General features: G+C 45.0%; 2 protein-coding genes and 1 long non-coding RNA gene across 3 annotated transcripts; all 3 read left to right on the forward strand.

Moving 5' to 3' along the window:
* The first annotated feature begins 559 nt into the window (after positions 1-559).
* Positions 560-15,892, forward strand: LOC120689322 (chorismate synthase 2, chloroplastic-like). The gene is made up of 13 exons (XM_039971616.1): positions 560-695; positions 12,196-12,346; positions 12,879-12,946; positions 13,068-13,135; positions 13,244-13,327; positions 13,954-14,046; positions 14,250-14,330; positions 14,425-14,556; positions 15,007-15,109; positions 15,196-15,290; positions 15,411-15,476; positions 15,575-15,659; positions 15,735-15,892. The coding sequence occupies exons 1-13, from the start codon at positions 560-562 to the stop codon at positions 15,890-15,892; spliced, it is 1,320 nt and encodes a 439-aa protein (XP_039827550.1).
* A 2,822-nt stretch (positions 15,893-18,714) lies between these two features.
* LOC120690936 lies at positions 18,715-21,075 on the forward strand. The gene is made up of 3 exons (XR_005682050.1): positions 18,715-20,030; positions 20,127-20,198; positions 20,370-21,075. It is a non-coding gene; the product is annotated as an uncharacterized LOC120690936 (long non-coding RNA).
* A 1,532-nt stretch (positions 21,076-22,607) lies between these two features.
* LOC120690931 (chorismate synthase 2, chloroplastic-like) lies at positions 22,608-26,638 on the forward strand. Its single transcript, XM_039973850.1, has 13 exons — positions 22,608-22,786; positions 23,324-23,474; positions 23,788-23,864; positions 23,960-24,018; positions 24,136-24,219; positions 24,356-24,448; positions 24,856-24,936; positions 25,029-25,160; positions 25,279-25,381; positions 25,490-25,584; positions 25,693-25,758; positions 26,051-26,135; positions 26,213-26,638. The coding sequence occupies exons 1-13, from the start codon at positions 22,645-22,647 to the stop codon at positions 26,365-26,367; spliced, it is 1,323 nt and encodes a 440-aa protein (XP_039829784.1). The 5' UTR covers positions 22,608-22,644; the 3' UTR covers positions 26,368-26,638.
* The last annotated feature ends 1,003 nt before the right edge of the window (positions 26,639-27,641 follow it).

The raw sequence follows: 27,641 nt of genomic DNA on the forward strand, positions 1-27,641 counted from the left end.
GGAGGCGCAGACCCGGAGGAGGCGGCGAAGGAGGGAGGGAGGCGGCAAAGCAGTCCAAGGCCGTAGGGAGGGAGAAAGAGAGAAAGAGAATGACTGGGAGGGGAGAGGGCGATGGGTAAAAAAATAAATAAAACTGACGCAAGGGTCCCACGGTGGCTAGTTGATATAGAGAATGGGTATAGAGTATGAATGAGTGCGAAGAAATTGAGTGTTGAGGAGAGTATATTGATGATTAAGACAAATTAATTATTTTAGAGAATAGATTTAGAGTATCACAACTACTATAGCCTGGCGGGGGATGGTCCCGTCCCGATCCCGTACACGAGCGTGTAGCACGTGTGGCAGTGTGGCACATGGGCAAACTGGCGGATCTCGGACCCGGCGCGCTGCTGTTGTCGGCCGGCCACCGATGACAACAGCAGCGCACACGTACAAAACCCGCTCCGCTTCCACGGTTCCTCCCTCCTCCAGCCAGAGCGCCAGCCACTCCTCCACTCGGCCTCGCCGGCGCGGCACCGACACAACTCAAAACTAGCCGGTATAGCCACCATCCGCTGCAATGGCCGCGCCCACGTCGCGCCCGCTGCCCGCCGGGGTGGTGTTCTCGCCCCGCGGGGTCGGCGTCCTCCCGGGCCTGGATTTCGCCCCGGCGTCTCTCCGCGTCTCCGCGTACCACCGGCGCGCCGCTCGCCTAGGTTTGTCCCCGTACGCATTCTCTCTCTCTCTACTTCATCTGCGCGAACTAACTAATTTAAAGGCAAGAAAATGAAACGAGTAAGTCAAATTTATCTGCTTGTTAGTATTGATCTCCACCGGGCCAGTCCAACGACTGGGCCCACCTTGACTCGTGTCCTGATCAGGGACGCCCAGCCCAAGATGAGGCTGGTGGGCTCCCGTCGCGCAGCCCTATAAAGTGGAGGTGGGGATTAGAGGCTCAGGTCATGGGGTTCGCCGCCGCTACAGTTCCCACCATCCAACCCTAACCCGATTTAGAGAGGGGGGCTGTCAGCGACGGGAAGCGCCACCGGTGCCGCGCCGTCGCCACAACTGCGTCGACTACAACGCCCCCAACACTGCACCACGCCGACACCACCACCACGTCATCTCTACACTGCGCGTCGCTGCCCTAGCGCAGACCCTCATCGAGGAACCAGCGGTGTCCGGCAACTCCTTCATCCTGAGAAAACACAGTAACCCCTCGATCTGCTCCTAGTGATCCGATTTTAAGTCTAATAATGGTATCAGAGCCACTCTAGCGAGTAGATCTAGATTGGGGGAAAAGAAAAGAAAGAAATTTCGATCTCGGATCGAAAGAGGAAAAGAAAGAATGGATTCGATCCAAATCGGATCGAGAGAAAGAGACTAACCCTAGCAAGAAAGAGAGGCGGCAGTGTAAGGATCGATGGACCAAGAGGGGGGGTGAATTGGACCTTTTTCAAATTTCTAAGATAGATAAAACAACCTTAACCTATTTAATGCTAGTAAGGCTCAATTCACCAATCGGCTAAACAAAGCAAACTACACAAGCTAACAAAGATATGAAACTAAACAAGGTAGAGCTAAGCTATGATCTCTAAGGTCAAGCACATGAAAGAATGCATGAAAGTAAGTGCTTGAAATTAAAGAGAGTGTAAGAGACAACTGGATTTTTTCCCGTGGTGTCGATGTGTTGGCACACACCCCTAATCCACGTTGTGACACTCACTAAGAGTCTTGTCACCTCCCATGTCACTGAGACTTAGGCGCTCACTAAGAGTCTCTGTTCACCATCCCGGCGTGGTGGAGCTCAAGCCACGTACAATCTTCTTCTCCGGGCTCCCACAATCCTTGGCAAGCTCCGCGAGAAACACTTCTATCACCAAGATCGTCTAGGTGCTGCCAAACACCAAGAGTAACAAGCTCCTAAGCCTTCACTTGACCTACACTCAGTTGGCCCTAGCTTAAGCACACTTGCTACACTTGCAAAAGATGAAATCTTCAAGGTTGAAGCACAAACAAAGCACTAGATCTTCTCTCTTTTGCTCAAAGCTCTTTCTCTTCTTCTCAAGGGTGGCCTCAGGTTTTCAAGGTGTCAAAATGCAACTGAAATGAGCCAGGGGGTACCCTTATATAGAGTGGAGGAGGTCACATAGCCGTTGGAAGTTTTTTGCAGAAAAACCGTGACCACCGGAAGAACCGACGGGATAGAAAGTATAAGCATCGGTTCAACCGGTCTCTCTGTGTCCAATAAGTAGCCGTTGGAGTTCTGACACAGTATCCACGCTTGCGTCATTGCACCGGTGCATGCTCCGTAGGGGCATCGGTTCAACCGGTGCTGAAGAGGTTCACTGATCAACTCAAACAAGCGTTCTGGAACAAAGTACATCCAATGCACCGGTGCTTTGATTCTGAAGCGTCGGTTCAACCGGTGCTGAAGAGAAGTTGAAATCCACCAAAACATGCTCTCTGGAACAAAGTACATCTAATGCACCGGTGCATTTCTTGGGACCATCGGTTCAACCGGTGCTATAGAGTTTTTGACTTGATTCCTGCCTGCTTCCAGAGAAGATAGACCGACAGGGCATCGGTCCTTCCGCCATGCATCGGATGCTCCGATGCTAGGTCACCGGTTCAACCGGTGCTGCTGTTTTTCTTTGTTTTCAGCTGAATTGACTTGGATTCAAATGTGACTTTGATTGTTTCTTCTTCCAAGAGTTGTGTTAACTTCTATTGACCATATTTTGCTGTTTTTGAGTGAGTGTGTAAGATTCTAAGGCCAACTCAATTTTGATCAAGTTACTAACTCATGAACCCCTCTTAATAGTACGATTAAGAACTAGAAACTATAAAACCTAGCTAAATCAAGTGTCCTTCATCTCCTTGTGACACTTGAGACTAGAAAGGTCCTTAATCTTTGAAATTGAGTCCTTGGTACGCATGATTGTTTCGAATTGAGGGGTCACCTTTCATATTTCATATGAGACTAATCCAGTCAAAGAGATTTCCTTTAAAACACACGTTAGTCGTATACGGTTGTCATTAATCACCGAAACTTACCATTAGCATCTATCGGCCTAGATGCGCTACAGGCAGGCTTCTTACCTGCGCGCACCACTGCCGGCCGTCCACGACGCCGCGCGGGATGAACGGATCGGGCCGCAGCTCGCCGGCTTGCCGGCGCTCTGCCGCCTCCGACTGACGCCGCACGCGCGCACGGGCTCTCGAGGACCACCGCGAGGCCGCTCGATGGCGGCGCAACCACGCACTGGTGAGCGCGCACACCAGCGAGGGGACCGGCGGGGGCGCCGCGCCCTTCCTCCAGCCGCCATGGCTAGCTGCCGTTGCACGTCGCACAGAGAAAAGAGAGGAGAAGGGGAGGACCGCGGCCACGTGCCGGCTGGCGGCAGCGGAAAAGGGGGGCGGGGCCGCGGCAGCGCCGCGACCCTCCAGCTTACATGGCCATTGCGGCTTGGCGCAAAAGCAAGAGAAAGAAGGGGAGGAGAGAAAGACTGGGCTCGGGGCCGCGCGACCACAGCACGGCCATGGCGCCTCCGCCGGACCGAACGGCGCGGCGGCAGGAGCGCCGCCGGCGGCGCCACTGGTCGGGCCTGAGGAAAACGGGGGAGCCTAGGGTTTGGGAGAGCCGGCCGACGCCGTGGTTTTTTGTTCCAGCGGAAACGACGGATGACCGTCGGATTCATCCGTTTTCCAGGGGCATTCGGACCCAACTGAGCTGGGCCGATTTGGGCTTAAGGCCCAAGGGGGCTCGCTGGGCCACGCGCGTAATGCGCTGAAGCTGGGCCGTCGGCCCAAGAGGGTGCTGAGCGATGAGTGCCGCTGGGCTGGGCCGAAACGACGATTTTTTTTTTCTTTGGGCCGCTACTATGCTGCTGGGCCGGCCACATGCACAGTGAAGTTTTGAATTAAAGTTTCTCTTTTTCAGAAGCATTTCTTCAAATGAATATGACTAGTTTTGATCTCTATTCAAATTTGAACCAACGAGATAATTTGTTTTGGAGAACAGTAAAGTTTTACAATGATATTGCTTCTGAATATTAGTATGTTTTACAAGTTTCCGCTGCAAAGTAAAAGTTTCATCCTCTATTTAAATTAGAACCAACGGGACAATTTAAATAGAGGAGAAGAAATATATTAGTTTAAAGTTAATTATGATATTGTTATTTTCTGACCAACATTGATGATAACAATATTATAATTTCATTGTGATTTTAAGTTCAATGTTAATTCTCTGATATTTTGTATCAAAGTGATCAATTTGTCAGAGAATAGAGAAAGACAAAGAAAAGTTTGTGAAAGAAAAAAAAGTTCTCCACTGCAATAAAGAAAGATAGACTCAGATGAGTTTTTCCCTATGGGAAAAAGGTGCCTTTAAGTTTAAGGTAAGAAAAGCTTCCGCTATTGTATGTCAAAAAAAGGATATTTTGGCAACATTTTGCCAACATTTTGCCATTGTAAGTATCAAGTTGAGCATTAGTTTGCTCTTAAAAGAAAAGAAATTTAAAGTTTATTATGATGTTGTCATTTTCTGACCAAAGTTTATGATGGTAATATTATAATTTTTGTATTCTAGTCATGTGTTCTATTTCTGCCCAACGGTGATATAGAATTAAGAGTAAACGAAAGTTATATGTTTTAATTTTGACCAATGTTAAATTAAGACATACAATTCTTCCCAAGTAGAGAGAAATTAACAGACAAAAGTTGATTCCGATCAACACCACAGATAAAGTTTTGAGGTTACTCAGCTGTATAGTTGAGGTTAAGAAAGAAAAGTGCTGGTTCCATTCATACTTTTAATTGATATGGAAAGAGATGCAACTGTTTTCAAGAAGTTTTTGGTTTCTCTCACTAAAGTTTTACTGTCGTTAGATTTTCTGATTAAATTGGAACCAACGGGAAGATTTAATTAGAAAAGAAAGTATATGCGCATGTTTTAGTCATTGTGACTGAAATTTTATCACCATAAAAAGTTATCTTGTCCTTCAACAGTAAAGATAATGGTTGAAATGAGTTTGACACACGTTCAATTTGACCAACGTTGAATTAAACATGCGTTGCAAATGCCTTTGGAGTTTTATACCGCCTGTCGAAAAAGTTTTTGGCACCTGTGTCACTTATATCCTGCTTGACTGGAAAAATTGTGATGGCTCATGTGCTACTTGAGTATCACATAAAAGTAAAGAAGTCTGGGGGAGCTTTTAAAGTTATTCCAGCAATTCTCATGTACTATTATAGTGGCATGTTGGATAGTGACTTGAAAAGAATCGAAGGACAAAAAAAAAGTTATATGCGAACCAAGATTGCAAGCATGGCTTGCAAAAGTATAGCAAAATGAAGAACTTGGTGAGTTCTTTAAATGCAACAAATCAAGAACTCTGAGGAGCTCTTGAAAAGGAACGAGGAAATGGTACTCTCATTATTTTGTATGACTTGGTCATATGAATAAAGTTCTAGTAATGAAAGGTTCCTCGTTCACAAGTATTGAAAATAGTTTCGAAATTATGGCAATAAAGTTTCTGCCATATTTCGAGGGGGAGAAAGATTAGAAGATAAGAAAGATTTTGAAAGAATTTCCCCTCAAAGTTAATTCCTCAAAGCAGGGATGATCTATTAAAGTGAAGATGACCGAAAAGGGAGTACAACAGTCATAACGATGATACCCAATCATACCCTCAAAGTTAATTTCTGGAGTTTTTCAGCTCCAAATAGAACAAAAGAAAGTTGAGCCTCAAAGCAACTGAAAGAAAAGGTGGTGCTTAAAGCACCCTATGAGGCTTGTGAAGAACAAACCCAAACAAAAGCTTGAGGTGTCTATTCCATCTTTGTAATTGTCGGTACCCCAGGACTGGGGTACCCCCTCTTGCTGTGTCTAGGCAAGGGCCTTTGTAGTTATCCTTGACTACATCCAAACAGCTGGACCCCTGCGGTCCGAAGTCCTGTTCCCCCGACAACAATCCGGAACTGTTCCACGACTGGGGAAGGTCCGGAGACGCCACGTGTCCCGGTAGAGGCAGGCACTCAAACGCAAGTAGCTGGGGCTCCGGACCTCCTGAGGAGTCCGGACCCCCGCGGAGTCCCGGACCCCTCATGGGGTCCTGGACCACCTGTATAGTGACCGGACCCCTCTCTGAGGGAAGAAGTCGACGCCCTGCCTCGGGGCGGTCCGGAGCCGACACGTGTCTACAGGCACAAGGCCTCTTACTAAGCCTCACCCATCGCTGCATTCATTGTGGTAGATGGACGTCCGCATTGTTGTAGCAGAAGGCGAGGCGTTTCATTGACCAGGGGACACTATTGATCGCGTATTACCAAGGTAGTGGAGCCGCTGGCGCCGCCCACGCCACGCCTGCCAGTCTGCCATAGCAGATGGATACGACGGCTCGGTTTCGCCCATTATGACGCCTACATAATAGCCTCAGCAGGCCACGCCGCAAGCTATGCTACTCCAACGGGCACCTAGCTGACGGGACAAGGGAAGACCCCCCTGGGTCAGAAGAGCAGCAGTACGCATATCGGAGGAAAAGATTCGTAACCACTGTTGTCTTTTAAGTACTCTGCGCAGTATGCTGCACAGCACGTTGGGCCCACTTGTCGGGGCCCAACGTCCAATGTATCCGCTCCCCCTTGATCTATAAAAGGAGGGGGCGCCGCTAGAAGACCTCAGGCTGGGTGAGTGCCAAGGCCAGCAGAGGATAGGTTCATACACACCACCAAGAACAAAACATCTCCCAGTGGACGTAGGGTATTACGCTCCGGCGACCCGAACCACTCTAAATCGTGTGTTCTTGAGTCCTTGTCTCAGCATAGATTCAGCCCCATCGCCTAGTACTTCCCCGAGTACTCCCTCACAGGGGAATAGGCGGGTGCGCTCCGCCACCCGGCTGTGGGTACCCCTAGAAACCCCACAACATTTTGGCGCCGTCCGTGGGGAGGAATAGGCGCTGGCTGGATCTTCAGGCTTCTGGGGCCGTGTTCATCCTCGGCAACGACGGACAAGAAGATGAAGAGGGGCATGGTGGCACCCACGCCGCATGCTGTGGCACTGGGGCGCCAGCGCCCTCGGTCCGACGGTGCACAGCAGCTGCGCCTGCTGTGCGTCGCCACTGCGACGCCTCAGAGCCGGCACGGTGGTGCGCGGGGACGACGCCTGTCGCGTGCTGCCCCGCGCCATCCCAGTGTCGGCTCAAGGTTTTCTCTCAAGCAACGGCCATCCTTCCTCTCCGATGGCATAACGTCGGCTCAAGGCTTTCTCTCAACATGGAGCCCGGAGCCGACGGCCATCCCGGAGGAAGTTGGCCGTGTCGTCCGGCCGTCGCCAGCACCGGAGATCCGCCTCAGCGTAGCTCGGTGCTGCTGCAGACAAGGCCCCGTCGCCAGGCGCGGGGACCCCTGGCGCTAGCACCAAGGACAAGCCGGCGAACGACCGCACCTCTCCGCGCTCCACGTTCGGTCCATCTGCTGCGCAAGGGCGTCTGGTTTCCATCGGCAGACGACGACAACGGCTGGGGGCCTCTCCCACTCAAAGCCAAAGAATTTGTCTCATGCCATATAAGCATGTGACAGCTCTTAGGCAAGGAGGGATCCCCCGAGCTCCCGAGGTGATGCTGGATGATGCGGTTCAGGCACATCCAGGGCGCCTTCGCCTCCGACGACTATGAAGAATTCGGGAGTGGTCGCACCACTTCCAACCGGAGAAGGACACGCTGTATAGCATGCAGCCGTAGGTTACTCCTAAGAAAAGACTAAGAGAGAGTTCCTCCTTTGTAAAAACGTGGCGCCTACGTGTGTGTCTAGAGCGGTCAAGGTCCGACCTTGTAAACCCGACCTCTGGCCCTATCACACAAACAGGCAAAAAGCGGTCCGAAGCGGTGGAGGTCCGACCTCGTAATCCCGACCTCTGATGTATACCCTGACAACCACAATAATAAAGGAGATTTTCTTCCTCAGTTTTACCTAGGCTCCATCCTGATTACATTTATTCGCCTTGGTTTAACTATTCTTTCCTCTTGAACGGAGTTTCCCTTGTTGCTAACAATCCAAGTTAAGTTGCTGGCTTATGGTCAGGTGAAGACACCCCTTCTAGCTGGAAGGCAGTCCGGACCCCTAAGGACCTGCTCTGGAGAAGTGGTATTTGTATCCTGGGGTAGAGAAGATCCGCGTAGCTTAGCCTGGTAATGTACCCTAAGTTTACGTACTTCGCTACTCTGATACAAGTGCTCTAGTATCCGAGTCTGCTGTCTTTAGGAGTCCCGGGCTCCCTTCTAGTATAAGGCTTGGTTTCTTTGCATCTTACCATGAGGTCCGGTAACATGCTTCATCGGATCGTCAGCAAGTCCGGAAAGTGGTGCTTGCTCCCTGAGCGATCCGAGGGCTGTGTAGCCGCTTAGCTTGGTTCCGTACCCTAAGCCTACACCCTCGTCGCCCTAAGGAGAGAGCTCTAGTACCTGAACCTGGCAACAGGTGTACCAGCCTCAGGGGTCCGGAGCACCCGCTCTCTGCATGAGCACACCAACGCAATCGAGCTTGCGTGGAAACACATCACGATAATGGCCCACCCGCGGGTTCGTACCTCTCCCTAGGTGGGCCCGAGGGCCACTGTCGGTACCCCAGGACTGGGGTACCCCCTCTTGCTGTGTCTAGGCAAGGGCCTTTGTAGTTATCCTTGACTACATCCAAACAGCTGGACCCCTGCGGTCCGAAGTCCTGTTCCCCCGACAACAATCCGGAACTGTTCCACGACTGGGGAAGGTCCGGAGACGCCACGTGTCCCGGGAGAGGCAGGCACTCAAACGCAAGTAGCTGGGGCTCCGGACCTCCTGAGGAGTCCGGACCCCCGCGGAGTCCCGGACCCCTCATGGGGTCCTGGACCACCTGTATAGTGACCAGACCCCTCTCTGAGGGAAGAAGTCGACGCCCTGCCTCGGGGTGGTCCGGAGCCGACACGTGTCTACAGGCACAAGGCCGCTTACTAAGCCTCACCCATCGCTGCATTCATTGTGGTAGATGGACGTCCGCATTGTTGTAGCAGAAGGCGAGGCGTTTCATTGACCAGGGGACACTATTGATCGCGTATTACCAAGGTAGTGGAGCCGCTGGCGCCGCCCACGCCACGCCTGCCAGTCTGCCATAGCAGATGGATACGACGGCTCGGTTTCGCCCATTATGACGCCTACATAATAGCCTCAGCAGGCCACGCCGCAAGCTACGCTACTCCAACGGGCACCTAGCTGACGGGACAAGGGAAGACCCCCCTGGGTCAGAAGAGCAGCAGTACGCATATCGGAGGAAAAGATTCGTAACCACTGTTGTCTTTTAAGTACTCTGCGCAGTATGCTGCACAGCACGTTGGGCCCACTTGTCGGGGCCCAACGTCCAATGTATCCGCTCCCCCTTGATCTATAAAAGGAGGGGGCGCCGCTAGAAGACCTCAGGCTGGGTGAGTGCCAAGGCCAGCAGAGGATAGGTTCATACACACCACCAAGAACAAAACATCTCCCAGTGGACGTAGGGTATTACGCTCCGGCGGCCCGAACCACTCTAAATCGTGTGTTCTTGAGTCCTTGTCTCAGCATAGATTCAGCCCCATCACCTAGTACTTCCCCGAGTACTCCCTCACAGGGGAATAGGCGGGTGCGCTCCGCCACCCGGCTGTGGGTACCCCTAGAAACCCCACGACAGTAATAGATGGGATAATCTGGGGGAGTAAAGTATGTCGAGAAGTAAGGCTTGAAGAGAAGTGGGATGGTATGTTCACTCCTATAATTCAAGTACTACAATTATCTTAACATATGTTTTGACGTTGTATGAATGACAAAAATTGAGGTGTCTCATTTATTAAAGTGGCAAGAAGCCATGGAAGATGTCATGATACCTAGAAGGTTCAAATTTGTTTTTGGAACATAGAATAAGTTCCTAACGGAGCCAAGACAGTAGGCTATATTGGGTCTACAAAATTAAATGTGATTCCATAGGGAACATGGAAAGTCGGTAAGCACGATTTGTGGCCAAAAAATTTATGCAAAGAAAAGAATAAATTATAATGAGACATTTTTATGGAATCTCATGAAAGGATTCTTTTAGAATCATAAAATGACATTGGTCATACTATTTTGAGGATTGTATCAGATGGATGTTGGAGCAATATCTCCTAATGGAGATTTGTACAAGAAAGTATATATACATGACATAACTAAATGGTTTTTGTTGTGGAAAGAAAGAACATAGGGATACCATCTGATGAAATCAGATCACAGAATAGTGATATGTAAAGTTTTATTAGAACAAAGAAAATTTTGGATTTTAAGTAAAGCTCAAGATGACAAATTGCAAATATGCAAAGTTCAAAGTTGGGAAATTCCTTTTTCCGCAAAGTTCAAAGAAGGTTATTATGACCTCTAGTTTTGATAAGAATAATCTTGGTGAAGAGTCATTCCCTCTATGAAAGGAAATTCACCGGGATAAAAGAAAAAAGGGTATCAGGACTATCGCAGAGAGCATACTTAGAAAAGAGTTCTAAAGGTATATAGTATGCATGCGAGTAAGCCTACGCCTGTCCTATTGTCAAGGGTAATAGTTTTAGAATTTTCAGGATTCCAGGAACCGTTATATGATCTATCAAAAGAAAAAGATTCCATGTGCTTCAGCTGTTGGAAGTAAAATTAGTGCTCAAAAGAATTTACCCTGACATAGCGCAAGTATCCGGGACATTTTGGCAGAAGTCCAGTCCAGCAATAGATCACTGGAATGGAGTTATAGAATGTTTCGCAATTCTGCAAAATATTGTCAGCCTCATACTAAGTAAGAAAGGGACATGTACCCTCAAAAGGTTGTGAGTAAAAAGAATTAAATTTTGACGAGCTGTTTAGTGAAGCCCACAGTAGTAGCTAACACTCGCGCTTGGAGGTTTATTGTGGAAAAACTCCAAAAACAAAATAGTTGTGATATCGTGGGTCGTGTACCCAAAGTTTATCATGATATGAGGCTCCAAGACAGGCAAAATGGTTGAGGAAACCTATACCCGGAATTGATAATGGTAGACAACAGCAATATACCATTCGAATATTTTCACTCCTATGGCAATATGTCAAGTGTGCTGCCAAATACATTGACAATGAGTTATATGTTGCAAAGGAGAAAATCCAGAATCATATGAAATCATTAAGCACCAAAGTATCAAGCAAGTGCTTGCGGATCCGCTTACTAAAGGTCTACCGCCCAAGTCGACATGGGTTTTACGGGAGGCCTATGATTTCTGGATTACTAAAGGGCCCAAAGAAAGGTTAAAATCTTGTTTCAATACAGAAAGGTTAATTGTGGCTGTTAAGTCTGATGGTAACTAATAACCATCATGATGAGGCACGCTCTACGTACTGATCTGCAGTGAGATGAGGCCAATAGCAAAGCAACTAAAGAGAAAGTAAAGAGTTAAGTTTAAATTGAGAAATTTTAAAGTACAAAGGTGAGATCAAGGGGGAGAATGTTAGTATTGATCTCCACCGGGCCAGTCCAACGACTGGGCCAACCTTGACTCGCGTCCTGATCGGGGACGCCCAGCCCAAGATGAGGCTGGTGGGCCCCTGTTGCGCACCCCTATAAAGTGGAGGTGGGGATTAGAGGCTCAGGTCATGGGGTTCGCCGCCGCTACAGTTCCCACCATCCAACCCTAATCCGATTTAGAGAGGGGGGCTGTCAGCGATGGGAAGCGCCACCGGTGCCGCGCCATCGCCACAACTGCGTCGACTACAACGCCACCAACACTGCACCACGCCGACACCGCCACCACGTCATCTCTACACTGCGCGTCGCTGCCCTAGCGCAGACCCTCATCGAGGAACCAGCGGTGTCCGGCAACTCCTTTATCCAGAGAAAACACAGTAACCCCTCGATCTGCTCCTAGTGATCCGATTTTAAGTCTAACACTGCTGAGTACGTATTCACTAGCATATCTCAATACGAAATTACTAAAATGAAAGCTTCATAAAAGGACAGCTTCCCACTGCTGCCTGACCCATTTCTGGTAGAACCTAAAGTAAACTGTCACTCACTATTGTAGCTTGAATGCTGCCAAATGGACTGTTAATTGATCTCCTAGCTAGTGCATACCACTCTTCTCTTAATCTTAAAAGAAGCTAAGGATGGCAACAAAAGAGCGTACTAGATCATCTAACATGCAGCTGTCATGAAATTGGAGGGCAGAGGTGAAGGCGTCTGGAAACGTGTTCGGAAACTACTTCCAGGTTGCAACCTATGGCGAGTCTCATGGAGGTGGTGTTGGTTGTGTTATCAGTGGCTGCCCACCTCGAATTCCGCTCACCGAGGGAGACATGCAAGTCGAACTCGATCGAAGGTGTGTGGTTCCTCTTCAAACTTTGATTTCTCCGAAAGTCTGACCCGCAAAGCTATAGCACAATATGGTTCTTGGATATAATTTTTTAAAAAAAGCGAACGCACCGGCCGGGGATCTAATATTTTCTGGATATCACCAAGTTTCTTAAACTCTCAAAATGGTGATTTAGATCCTTGAACTCTTTTTAAATAAACGTGTTTAGGATTCTTACATAGATCCATACTCTCGCATAGTGGTGATTGGGTCCAAACGTGGCTTCACTTGTGGAAAAGTTTGGATCAGATGCATTATTCCCTCTAAATTTTATGGATATGTCACTCCTAATGTTAACACATGCATGATCTCACATGTGTCACCACATCCACATATGGAATGAAATATATATATTATACGAAACTCAAATTGGGAGGGTAAGTGGGTAACATATACTCAAAATATATATTTTTTTCTCTGATTGTCAAAATACCTTTCTTATGATTGTTTCTATGAGAAGATGATATACTCACTGATACGAAAGAGGTTAGTTGTGTAGACGGCCAGGTCAGAGCATAATAACATCCACGAGAAAGGAGACTGATACATGCAAAATTCTTTCAGGGACACATGAGGTATGGAACATTATTAATTCCTAAATACAGAACATGCTCGCTCAATTTGATTGGAACAAAAAAAAATATTAGCTTGCCTTGGTGGTATTATGACGTGGCTATATATATTGGGTTTTCTTCAGGGATGACCACTGGTACGCCAATTCATGTAATTGTCCCCAATACAGATCAAGTAGGCGGTGTAAGTATATACGTTTCTGGGCAACTTTACTGAGCATTTACAAGGATATAATCGCTAGTGCTATGCTTTCCCTTTCTACAATCGTAATATGCATACTGGTCTTCACAGGATAACAATGAAATAGCTAAGATGTACCGGCCTTCCCATGCAGACGCAACTTACGACTTCAAATACGGTGTTAGATCCGTGCAGGTACCTTTTACGGAATCATCATGGATGAAAAAAAAAACTGACTTGTTTGTCTATCGATTCGTTTCTCCTTTTCCGAAGAGGCTATCTCTGGCTACTCTAAAGCACAATGTCCTGATCATACAATTCGCGCTTCATTATGAGGCATCTACCCCCCCCCCCCCACCCCTCTTTTGCAAAATATAAGTCATTTTATTTTGAGTTTTGGTACAAGTCGAACTTCTCTAAGTTTTGACTAAGTTTGCAGGAAAACACCGACATCTATAATATCAAATCAATTTATTTAAATCCACTACGAAATATCTTTCTATTGCAATTATTTGGTATTGCTATTGTATCATTTAAATCCACCACGAAATAATCATCGCTGTAGATTTTGCCTTTTTTTATTACCTCTTACTTGAGTTCAGTATGAAATATTTGAATTATTAATTAATTGACACCATTGGATGATCATAAGAATCAACAGTGTTAGTCATAAAATCCAACTATGTAGGTCCGCTTCCTTTTCCAGTTAACGTGGTAATTGTTAGACCTTCAGAACGAATGTGGTGGCTTATTTTAGCAAGTATTAAGGTATTAATTTAGGTAATGGATTGAACATATTTCTGCGTTTTCTTAAATGGTAGGGAGGTGGAAGGTCATCAGGCAGAGAGACCATTGGAAGGGTAGCTGCAGGCGCTCTTGCAAAGAAAATTCTTAAGCTCAAATGTGGAGTAGAGGTGTGTTCATGTGGGCTATTTTTACTCCAAATATCATGAACCGTGGTAGTTACTAGCTTCCCCGAAGGCAATGCAAACCTTTTTTTTTTTTGACACAACCAATTTGGGGGAGAAGTCCACCTGAAACCTTTCCGTTGATATAAGTGGATCAAAGGACAGTGAAAATATGTACTGTGTAATGGGAGAACATCATCTACTTGCAGATCTTGGCTTTTGTTTTCAAAGTACATCAAGTTGTGCTTCCAGAAGACGCAGTTGATTATGAAACTGTAACTTTGGAAAAGGTCTATGTGCTTCCAACAATTTCTCTCTCCAACATTATCAGGATAGTCCCAACGGTCATTTACTGATCTTTATCCCCAATTTGTAATTTTTCAGATCGAGAGCAACATTGTTAGATGTCCTGATCCACAATATGCAGATAAGATTATAGCTGCAGTTGACAAAGTACGAGTTCGAGGGGATTCCGTTGGCGGGGTGGTCACATGCATTGCAAGAAATGTTCCTCGTGTAAGCATTGAGGCTCATCAGATTTTGGTGTTTGTCATCCTGTATGCCCTGTCCATTCGCGAGTCATGATTTCCATGGTTTCATCTGGAAATATGTTTGGAGAAATTTTACGATTATCGAAAAAATAGGAGCCGTCCATCTGATAAAATCCTACGGTGGTGAAGGTAGAAAGTACCTAGATGTACCGAGGATAAAGTACCAGGTACTTCTAAAATGTGGGACCAAGTATCAAAAAGTGGGATCGAATACTAATTTAATTTAATTTTTATAAATACTTTCCATAGATCAACGGCTAGAAAAAAGTTTAAGGTAAAAGTATCTGAAAGTACCCATTAATACTTTACAATCATTGTAAAAGAGCTCGTTTGTTTGAAGTTTGATAATCTGTTTTGTCAGAAAGAGGAAACTGAACTGTGATAACTGATGTGATCCGGCAACACCATTTTGTAGGGGCTTGGTTGTCCTGTATTTGGCAAACTCGAAGCTGAACTTTCAGGTGCTATGCTTTCTATTCCTGCAAGCAATGGGTTTGAGATTGGCAGTGGATTTGCCGGTAAGGATGTCTTCTTGTCATTCCTCTTGCAAATAGTTCAGGGTTCAGAACAAACTGCTGGCCAAGGTGCTAATAGATTGTGCCAGTTACTGACTTCACTGGAAGTGAGCATAACGATGAGTTCTATATGGATAAAGCTGGGAATGTGAGAACACGAACTAATCGCTCAGGTGGTATACAGGTATGTCATCCTAAAATCCTCTCGATTGGCGGTGGCCTTGTTCTCTTTTGGTAAGATAAGTTGCGATCATGTGTATGAAAACTGATGGATGAGTATTTTTGAATTTGAATTTGTATGCAGGGAGGGATATCGAATGGTGAAATCATACACTTCAAAGTATCTTTCAAGCCAACACCATCCATCGGGGTAAGGCATTCCAGCTCAAAAAAACTTTCTTATGCCGCTGGCAGTAGCCAATGCCATTGCCATGCAACGTTTTTCTACAATATTCCAATCCTTTTCAGATGAAGCAAAACACCGTGTCAAGGGAGCATCAGAACGTTGAGTTTTTAGCGAGGGGTCTCCATGACCCATGCGTTGCCCCACGAGGTAATGGCACACCACCGCGTAATGCTTCTTCCTTGCGATCTGACCTTTTTGATCTCGACGCGCTACTTTCTGCAGCTGTTCCTGTGGTGGAATCCATGGCCGCGTTGGTCCTCATGGACCAGCTGATGGCGCACATCGCTCAGTGCGAGATGTTCCCACTGAACATTGCCCTGCAAGAACCGGTTGGAGTGAAGTACACCAGAACACCTGAGCTGGCAGCAATTTTACCATGAGCTATTCTACTTGTCTGAAACAACCTCGAGACGGCTTGTCCGTGTCTGTTGTGAACATCATGTTTGCTGCTTATTTCGTCAGTTAAATTGGTCGTGAAGGGATGAATTTGCTTTCAGACTAGTCCTTGTTTTCTATCAGATCGCGGATCCAGCGAACTGGTGCGGTCACCATCCTAGTCGAAATCGCAATGCCTCGAAGGTTCAGACGTTTGATCGCCCCCTGTCGTGCCGTTGTATGGGTCTAGTTTGCGGCCTCCCGAGCCTTCCCTGAATGCTGTTCTTCCCTGCGTCTCGCCGTCGATGGACGCCGGCGCATGCGGGGACCGGCAACGTCGTGCTCTAGGCGCTGCCGGCCTCGTGTCCATGCCTCTGCGGCGCGCCGAGGCGCTCGTGTCCTGGGCGGTGTCCAGCGTGGACGACCGCTACAGCTACTTCCGGTCCTTTATCGACTTTGTGACCTCCGGCGCGGTGGAGGCGGAGGGGGCTAGCGCCGCCGGCTGACCCGGAAAATGGTGGGCATCCCGCTCCACGACCACGATTTCGGCACAGGACGGCCATTCCTGGCGTGGCACCTTCTGCGACGACAGCACCCCGATAGCCGTGGTCAACGCAGTCATGCTCGTCACCGTCGTCGTCGCGCTCGGGTTCTTGGCCCCGTTTGGTCTGCTAGAATGGTGACAGTGTGACCGTTAATTACGGTGTCAAATAAAAACAGTTTGACCGTTAATTACAGGTGTCAAATAAAAACAGTTTACAAAATCAACTTCAAAACCTCCGCGCTAATGACTCTGAAGAATCTAATGAGGCATTTGACCGCGTAATCAGAGGATGGTACTGTAGCAAATCAGTGATTGATTAACGTTATGAGATTCGTCACGAAAAATTACACACATCCCTAAAAAGATTTTACAAATAGACTTCATTCAGTCCTTCATGCGAGAAAGATTCTTGTGATCCCGTACCTCAAGCTGCTGCTCGTCGACGTGGGCGCGCTACCTCAAGAAGTGTAGGGAGGGAGTAGATTCGTGCCTGATTGACTTCCCCCCATCAGGAATACGAAGGGAAGCGAAAGTGGAATCCGAATCTCTCCTACTTAAAAAGCATCGGGTGACTTAGCTTTAATCTTGCTTGTTGCTTTAGGTCCTGATCGGATCCATGGACACTTTAGAACTAAAGTTTTGTCCATTAGTGATCTAAACATGTGATATAAACTTTGAACTAAAATTCATCCTATTTGGATGGACTAAAATAGAGGACTAAAGTTTAGACCGATATTTACTAATAGACTAAACATGGATTGATTTTGAACTAATCAAGACTAATGGATTTTAACTATGGATTAGCCATTATCAATCAATTAGATTAATTAACAATTAGTCCATATTTAATCCTAACCAGTGTCGGATTGTACCAACATCCTATCTAGAAATGCCCTAAGGTAAGAGATTGGTGAGGGATCATCGAGATCTGGAACTTCAAAACCATCCATTCTGGCTCTACATTTGTTTGAATAAAATGTTTCGCCAATTACATGCATTTAATAAAAAAAATTCTTATTCATCTTTTTCTATCTTCCCATTCATTTCCACTATACCCCTCGTCTTCTAATTCTTTTCATTCAACCAAGGAATTCTCTATAATAATTTGCAAATCCAAATCCTCTAATTATTCTCTAATAGCATCTGCTCCTGTCGCAATTTTCCGATTTTGAAATGTTGCAAAGCCTGGGGTAGAAAAAAGGGAGAAATGTTGTGGTTACAGGATGAAATTTCATCTTCGAATAAACCCCAAGAAAGTAGGTTTTTTTAGCGTTGGGCCTAGCAAAGATAAAAGCGAGGATATAAGACACATGTTTAGACAAGGTTTGGATCGCCGGAGTAGCGTAATACTCTATGTCCTATTTGGTTGTTTATATTACGCCATAGGGTGTTGAGTTGCCTTAGTTTAAACTTAAGTTGATTCTGTTGATTTAGGTAACCCTGTCCTCCTTTATATACTCCATGGGGTGGGATAGTAGTCGTTTACAGGGTAGAAGTCCTAGTAGGATTATATGGTAGAGTTCTAATAGGATTACAGGGGAACTATAGTAAGAGTCCGACTACTAGCTTCCTTACGGGTAGCTTCATTGCGGGTAGACAATTAGTCCGTGGCGAATTCAAGACTAGAAATTAGTCCTCACATCCTAATTAGTCCGTATTTGTAAAATTAAGTATTAGCCCAGATTTCATCTTAATATAGTGATGCGAAACAGACACAGCTATAACTGTCTGGCTTTGATTTTTGCATACCTTTCTATTTAAACTGCGTGCTGATCCTGGTCTCAACTAAAACTCTCTTTACAGTGACATGGCTCTGTAGCTCGCCAGCCAGTGATAGGGCCTATCTCAAGTTGCAGGCGGGGCGGGTTCTTATACGAACCCGCAAACCCGCCCCGCAAAAACAGCAGTTGTGGCTAATGCGGCCCAGCTGCAAAGTTCTGGTGGCCCATTGCTAAGTAGCCCGCCAAAGCCCGTGGACCAAACGTGGACAAAAACAAAGCCCGCAAGACCCGCAAACCTGCAGCCTCGTAACCTAGCAACAGGTCTCCGCCGCCACCATCGACGTCTCCGCCTCACCGCAATCCCATCCCTCCGCTTCTGCTTTGCTTCCGTAATCCCATCCCCCCTCCCCCGCGCAGATCGTCAGCACTTACGGCGACTTCCGAATCTGAAAGAAGCACGCTGCCATCAAAGAAGAAGTAGCCGCAGCACAAGGGCAACGCGGCGACGTCAGGATGCGGAGGGCGACTTGTCCACGAGCACGAGCGGCGGGAGCGAACAAGAGCAGCGTGGTGCAGTTGTGCAGAGCTTCACCCCGTCGACCCCACCGGCAACCGCCAACAGCTTCCGCGCCGGTCGCCGTTCGGCAGCCTCATGGTGGAGTTGGCAGATGGAGGTAACTGGGCAGATGGCACTCCTCCGTGGTGGATGAGGAAGACGGGGATTCCAATCAGGCGTCCTTTCTTTGATGAATTGGAGCCTGCAGGTCGACCGGATGACACTTCTCAGCAAACTCGATCTCAGTATCTCACCAAGAAGTGTAAGTTATGGTTGTAATCGCTGTTCTTGTGTTTGTAATTCAGTTAGTCAGTGTAGGTTTTTTTTTTCAAGTTCCATCAGCTACGTTCAGTTAGAGATAGATGTTAGTAAGAGGTACCTGCAGTACTGGTAGATCAAGGGTGCCGGTAATGTAGCCTGGATCCATGTCACTGAGACGTCGTCCATGCATATGGGCATGTATGAATGTATGATTGGTTTTCTATTATAAAGTGCAAACATTGAAATGATTAGCACCAAAGGAAAAGAGATACTCCTATACCAAAAATGTCTAAAACCTGGCTTGATCACAATAATATGCAGCAGAGTTGCTTATGCTGTCCTATTTTGAACATGAGAGAAACCTTGTAGCTGTTAGTTAACTTTTCTATTGCCGTGGCCTCTAATCGCCTTCACTGCATAGCAAGTTAATCTACTGAAAAGTAAAAGAAAAGATAGAAAAGGAGTCTTCAAATGAAGATTATTCTATTGCAGCAATGGCAGTTAAAATGCAAGAGAAGTTTTAGAAATATTGGGACTTATCCTGCCTGTTGTGCTAGAGCCTAGATTCAAGTTCAATTTTATAGCCTTTCGCTTGGAGGCAGGATTTGGCAACAAAGGTCCCTCATACACTGCAAAAGTGAAGTCAACATTGGAGGATTTGTTTGTTGCATATTCATCACAAACACCTGATTCAAGCAACAACTTTCGGCCACAATCCAATGATGAGATTATTGATGAAAATGACCCCTGGGCAGACTGGGAGCAACACCTTACAACATAAAAAAAGAGTGCAGAGAAAAATAAGCTAGAAATATATTTGCAAGATGATCTTTTTCCTCGGCAAAAGGACTTGGACATTCTGCAATGGTGGATGATGCACTCTACTAAATACCCTATACTTTCGCGTATGGCAAGAGATTTATTTGCAGCAGCTGCATCAACAGTAGCTTCAGAGTCTGCATTCTCTACTAGTGGGAGAGTTATTAGCGACTATAGAAGCCGGTTGACAAACAAGAATGTAGAAGCATTAATTTGCCTCCAGGACTGGTAGAGAGCTGAAGGTAACCTTTTGCTAGCTGTTTTTAATAACATGCTTGTTCAAGATTGCAATCCTAAAATATATGTTCAAGATTGTTCACCTCTTCGTCTTATTTCAGGCCATACCAACTTCAAGATTGCAGAAGGTGATATCAGTGATGATGAGGGTCAGTTAGATTAAAAGCTAACAGGTATTTTTCTTCTTAGAATCACACTCTTGTCATTTACTTTTTCTTTCAAGAAGCATTCTGTTTGGTGAAATTTGGATGGGAGTTTGTTATTAAAAAAATTTGTTTCTTCCTTACTGCTAGAGTGCTTGGAGTTGTAATCAGACTTTTGCTTTTTCCTTTTTAACTTACCAGATTTTAAGAAAGAATGGAGGAGAGCTTGGAGTATGAAGATTCATAATTTTACTTGTTGCCATTGTTAGTGTCGAAAGAATCAGATTATAAGCTTTTATCAAGAAATCTGGAAGCAAGGACTATTCTTTTGTTCAAATTGGTTGTTAAATTGGTCTTAGTAGAGTACAAGGGCTACTGTCTAGCAGATGCTTGCTTTGGTTTTCAGTTTTATCAGTAACTGTATCTTCACTTTGCTTCAATGCATGTGTTCTTGCCATACTATACTGTTGGGCTTTACATTATGGCACGCAATTCCTAATGGCATATATGTTCTTGTAATTTCAGTTCAGGAATGTGTGGGTGTGGTGCTTACCTGGACTAAAAGAGATTTGAATAATCATTCTTGTCAATGATTTTTTTTTGAAGCAGCCATCATGGTATTGATAGAGAAGAGACTGTCAATGAAATGTTGATTACTGTAATAAGTGACTGGAGTGTCAGTTCCTAAGGATTGTGGAAGTGCTATTATCTAGGATATTAGATAGTCGTTTCCATTCATTACATTCATGTGGTGGCTTCTGAAGAAGTCAGTTTTGAAACTTAGGATGGAGAAAGGTGCAGTATATCACTTCCAGATCACAGACCCGGAACTATTTGCCTTATTTCCTGTGTAATAAGATATGTAATTGCTCACTTGTTAAGAAGCTGATGACATTGACAAGCCTGATGTTCCATTTGCCCTCTTCCACAATTCATCTGTTGGTCGCTGAATTATGCTGTGCTGACGTGATGCTAATGGTTGCATTTGGTGTGCGGTGGCTATATAATTCGGACGCAAGCAACTTGAAGTAGCCTGAAGAATGCTGCGGGTTGTGCCAGACGTGCCAGACGTATGCGGGTTATGCCAGAAAAGCTGCAAAGGCCACGAAACACAAAGCTGCCATATAAGTGGTCTAGTGGCCAGCTGCAAACCCGCAAAATAGTTTTGCGGCAAGCTTTGTGGGCTGGTGGCTGGCCGCAACCCGCCCCACCTGCATCGTGAGGCCTATCTCCCTACCTTAATCTGTTTGTTTACTTCTGCTTGATTCGATTTGATTTATAGTGGCATTATTTATCAGTGGCAAACAAAAATGCATCTCATTTGGTGCTGCGACCGGCAAAATTGCTTGTTCCACTCGATTTGTTTAGTTTGTTTTTTGTTGTTAGGGTTTATCATTCATTTCCTCTGTCATGGCAGCCAAAAGAGTCCGTGAGTATTTTGCTGGCGTCTGAAAGTGAAGGAAGTTTAAAATATTCAGTTGTAACTGCGAGAGATCTCTGCGTGGAAACCTGCGAGGTGGCCAAATCATTCTGCAGTGCCCGAATCATCCCTGTGCACTAGTGACATCACGTTTCCCGCTTGATTCCTCAGTCAAATTAGGCCCTGTTTAGTTCTTAAAATTTTTTCCTACAGTAACCGTCACATTAAATCTTTGAACACATGCATAGATTATTAAATGCAGTTGAAAAAATAACTAATTACACAGTTTAACTGTAAATGACGAGATGAATCTTTTAAATCTAATTTGTCCATGATTAAATATTAATTGTCAAATAACAACAAAATACTACAGTACTAAAATCAAAAAAATTCGCGAACTAAACACACCTTACTAGGCGTATGGAAAAAAAACTTTTCGTAGAGAGCGTGTGAAAAACGTTGAACGCTAACCTCAGTGGGAGCATCAGACCGGCAAGGATGAATTTGTTTTCAGGTTGGCCCTTGTTTTCTATCCCAGATTCCCAGATCGGATCCCGCGAACTGGCGTGGCGGGGTCAGCATCAAGTCGGCAGTCGGCACTGTTTAGTTCCCAAAAATTTTCAAAATTTCTTGTCACATTAAATTTTTGTACACATATATGAAGTATTAAATGTAGTTTTAAAAAATAACTAATTACACAGTTTAGTTGGACATGATGAGATGAATCTTTTGAATCTAATTAATATATAATTGAACACTAATTATAAAATAAAAACGAAAGTGCTACAGTAGCCAAACACAAAATTTTTCGCAAACGCCTGGCAGGTTCAGATGTTAGTTCGCCACCAACCCGGGCGAACCGGACCGGACCCGACCCGACCCATAGTGGTGCTGATGCAGTGGTGCTGCACGCCACGAAAGTACTTACGAAACGAACCCGGGCGGCTGGACCGTGATGCTCCGACGGGGTAGGTGGCGACTCCGCGCCGTGTATAAACCGCTCCCCGCTTACCTTCCTCCCTCCTCCGTTCCTCCTCACCAACCAAACCCTCTCCAATGGCCGCGCCCGTGTCGCACACGCCGGTGGCCGCCAGGGCGTCCACGCGGCTCCTCCCCCACGGGCTTGGCGCGCTCCCGGAATCCGCGCCCGCCTCCCTCCGCTTCTCCGTCGGCCGCCGCCGCCGCGCCGCTCGCCTAGGTCCGCACGGATGCACCCCTCTACTCATGTTACCGGGATTCATTTCGTGAATGGTGTTGAGCGGATGAGTGTGGAGCGTTTGTGTCTCAATTGGGTTGGAGATTGCCGGGGAGCCCCTGGGACGAGAGCTGGGTGTTGCTCAATCGGCTGTTGTGGATTGCAGCATGTCCGTGGTTGGTGGCTAGAGGGGATCAGAAAATCTTTCACTCCCTGAAGAGGGGATCACCGCCTATTTGATGACATTTATACTTTGTTTTTTACAATTTCCGTAGGAATGAATCCAATGAACACAAGGATTCCTAATTTCAGTGCTAGCTTATGTAGTTCAGTATACGGATCATCCGAACTGTTTTAGATCTAGGGGCATCACAACTGCTATTAAAGTTGCTAGTTTTTGGCATTTCCATTATTGCTGCAACTCTTATGATGCTTGGCAATGACTGTCAATCAATATGCTAGTACATAATGTTTCTTTAGAAAAAATAATGGAAAAGGAGCTGAATATTAACACCCCGGGCTTCTGAAATTGGAGAACAGAGGTAAAGGCATCAGGAAATGTCTTTGGGAACCACTTCCAGGTTGCAACCTATGGCGAGTCTCATGGAGGGGGTGTTGGTTGTGTTATCAGTGGCTGCCCACCAAGAATTCCTCTCACTGAGGCGGACATGCAAGTAGAGCTCGACAGAAGGTGTGTTTCTCTCACATTTCATTAATTTCAAGTCATTACTACCGGAATTAGGAGTTTGCAAGCATATTTTTTCTAGATTTTAGCTTAACATGGTTGCCAAGTGGTACTTTTTGGGATCTGGTGTCTCACTAACATGTTAGTGACATGTGGAGCAGCATATCATGAAACTCATATAGTCATATCGGGGTAGTAGCATACCCTCAATGTACGCTGCTAGATTATCTCTGTTGTGCCAAATGATTGAATTTCCATCTATGGACATTGTTAAATTGTTTCAAAAATGTTCATTGACACCAAAGGTTGATTTGTACAGACGTCCAGGTCAGAGTAGAATAACCACTCCGAGAAAGGAGACTGATACATGCAAAATTCTATCAGGGACACATGAAGGTGTGGTACCTACCAGAATAGAGGACAAAATATTTGGAAATAAGAATGTGCTAGCTTTTCTCAGTGTCATGACAGTTCTGTTGGGTTTTATGCAGGGATGACCACTGGCACACCAATTCATGTCTTTGTCCCAAACACAGATCAAAGAGGCGGAGTAAGTATCTACTCTTCTAGTTTTCTGGATACATATTTTGTTATAAATGAAACTGAAACCTATGGAAGCTGAACATTTAGAAGGGCAAGAATTTAATAAACATATTCACTTATGCAGGATTACAGTGAAATGGCTAAGGCATACAGACCTTCCCATGCAGATGCAACCTATGACTTCAAGTATGGTGTTAGAGCTGTGCAGGTATCTTTTGTTGTATACATATATATATAAAAATTATCGTATTGTACAACTAGTTGTTGCACATTTTCTGGTATATCTTGATGTTTTTCTTACTTAATATTTGAATTAAAAAATATTTGTTCTTGCTGAATGGTAGGGAGGTGGAAGATCATCAGCCAGAGAAACCATTGGCAGGGTGGCTGCTGGAGCTCTTGCAAAGAAAATTCTGAAGCTCAAATCTGGAGTAGAGGTGTGGCCCTACTTGCCTTTTTTTTTTCTTCTCTGGAACTAACACGCTTGCGATCAACCATTGTAGTTTGTCGGTTCCTTCCATAGAAAATGCAAGAAAAAAATGGAAACCTGTTTTGGAGACACACACGTACAAGTACTGAACTTTTTTTAAAAAAATATAAAAGATGTGATATCAACATTATTAGATCCTGGTTAAATAGTGCTCCTCAGATTGCTTTGAATTGGATCCTGGTTCTTCCTTAACATGAATGTGACAATCATGTTGGTTATGTAGTTCGATCTATGCAAGTATTCCGCTAGAGTAATAGACTGCTCTTTTGCATTTTCATTCCGACTGCAAAAGGCATTCCCTCCCTCTCCCTTTATAGATAATAATCCTAATAATGGAAGATCATATGCTTGCAGATTTTGGCATTTGTTTCCAAAGTGTATCAAGTTGTACTTCCAGAAGATGCAGTTGATTATGAAACTGTAACCATGGAACAGGTCTTTTGCTTTCACTTGCTCCCTCTCCAGCATTGCAGGGATAGTCCGAGCGAGCATTTGCTGAATTTTATCTTATTCTTGTAACTTTTCAGATAGAGAGCAACATTGTTAGATGTCCTGACCCAGAATATGCAGAGAAAATGATTGCTGCCATTGATAAAGTACGAGTTAGAGGGGATTCAATTGGTGGGGTTGTCACATGCATTGCAAGAAATGTTCCACGTGTAAGTATTGAGGCTCTGGCTTATGTTGTTTTCTTGTCTTTGTTTTAAGGTTGATCACAATTAAAAATCTTATTTGAATTCTGATAACTGGTCTGATTGGGGTAACAACAATTTGTAGGGTATTGGCTCTCCTGTTTTTGACAAACTTGAAGCTGAGCTGGCAAAAGCTATGCTTTCTCTTCCTGCAAGCAAGGGGTTTGAGATTGGCAGTGGGTTTGCTGGTAAGGAATCATTTTTATTTAACACAAGATTAGTAGGCACTGCTCATAATAGGTTGGGCTATGCAGCCTACTTTACAACTTGACTAATTACTAATAACTCATGCTCAGGTACTGACCTTACTGGAAGCGAGCATAATGATGAGTTCTATATGGATGAGGCTGGAAATGTGAGAACACAGACTAATCGCTCAGGCGGTGTACAGGTTTTTATCCTAAAGCCTATTTCTTTACTGCTACTTTTTTTTATGGTGATATAGTCTAATTAGTATGGAACTGATGACTCGCTATTTGTAATTTGTGTGTGCATGCAGGGAGGGATATCAAATGGTGAAATTATTTACTTCAAAGTGGCTTTTAAGCCAACAGCAACCATTGGGGTAAGGCCTGCTCAACAAACTTTCTTTGCTTCCTTAAAGCAATAATTGTAGCATTTTTATGAGGCCATGAGGGATAAGCATTTTTGTCCTGTGAATACAATTAGAACCGCTAATTTGTCAAAAAATCACACTTTTTTGCAACTACCAAGAATATTAGAATGTTTATCTTGCTCGATGCATATAATTTCTTTTGTAGTCAGTATGATAACGTTTACATGATTTGAGCTACAGTTCAGGCTTGCTAATTGTAAAAAGTTAGCATTTGTCTGAGATGTTGATTTCACTTTTCCAGAAGAAACAAAATACTGTGTCAAGGGAGCATCAGGATGTTGAACTTTTGGCAAGGGGGCGCCATGATCCATGTGTTGTCCCTCGAGGTAATGACCCCACTTGAAATTTCCAACCGTTTATCACTTTTGGTCCCTGTAACTAATATTTTTTTACTACTTCTCAGCTGTTCCTATGGTGGAATCCATGGCTGCATTGGTCCTGATGGACCAGCTCATGGCACACATTGCACAGTGCGAGATGTTTCCTCTGAACCTTGCTCTACAAGAACCCATTGGATCGGCCAGCAGTGCTTCTGAATTGGCGCCAAACCTATCATAATGTATATTGTTGGAACAAAACCCCCCTGCTTGGGTTTCTGCCCACCAGTTTTCTTTCTTTGTCAGCCATAATTCTGGGCTTTGCTAAGCAGTTTGCAGTTTTGAACCACACCCTCGATTATTGTACCCTTGAGATCATAAAGTGAGTATCATGATAGAAACACATTAATGTTTTGTGTTGTGTAGCAGGACGCGTACCCCATTCTTTTTTGGTGAGAGGATGTATGAATACAGTCGTTTGGTCAATAAAGAGTTGTAGTATCTTTTTTCAATTTGGCCAGTGATTCTCTTTTCTTGCAAAATCGAAACAGAAATTGAGCAAGCCTCAAGATTTTGTAAAGATTTTACTGCATGCTTTTATACTTCATGTCAATTCCTCATTCCTGACCATGGTCCGGATCTGTCATGTGAACCCGATGTACTGGACAGTATGAACAGATCTGTAACCCTGGCGTCCAATAGAAGTAACAGGCAACAACCACTAACTTAATTACATGCTATCTAGGGTTTTCTTATAATGTGCCCAATAAGTAATAAAAAGAGATATTGGGACAGTTATCTAAATGAAACCAGTGATACAATTTAACAACTTTTGATTAGTCATAAAATAAGATGTCATAAGCTATGGAATGACAATAAAATAAGCATTGGAGGAGTTTCAGCCCTGATTCTATTACTATTTTGTGGATATGTTATCAAGTATAAAGAACAATGTGACAATTTTTTTACTCATATAGGAGAAAAAACAGATACACCTTCCTTTCTCTCTATTATGGAGTATTTATGTTTGTTCAAATAGTGCTAGCAAAAAAAGGGATGTGGGGAGGGTAGGGCGGGGAAGCTGAGTGTTAATATCGTTTTGTGTGTCATGCAACAATAGATATCAAGGATTTTGATAGGCTATGTAAGGCCGGTTTTAGAGTTTGACGCTATGTAAAGCAGGTGGGTGGTAATGGGTCATGGTCCTAACGCTCTTTTCGCAATCCTACTTGGCCTTTAATTTATTTAACTCAAAATTATATAAGATTATAGCTTGGCTTTTTTAGGGTCCGGCCCTTAAATTTCTATGTAAAAAATTAAAGCCTTTTTATCACCCCTAGCCCGCACAGCGCAAGATCACGAGGAGAGTCGAGGAGATAATTACGTCAATGCTTAATTACTGTACATGCAACCTGGCACGTGAATAGGTGCACAATACCACGCCTAAGAAATCAGCCTGGAGATAGTATACCAGTGTTGATCAAGTCGCATCCACATTTCAGCATAGTGGGATCG

Source organism: Panicum virgatum, chromosome 9N (genome assembly GCF_016808335.1).
Source record: "Panicum virgatum strain AP13 chromosome 9N, P.virgatum_v5, whole genome shotgun sequence".
Lineage (NCBI taxonomy): Eukaryota > Viridiplantae > Streptophyta > Magnoliopsida > Poales > Poaceae > Panicum > Panicum virgatum.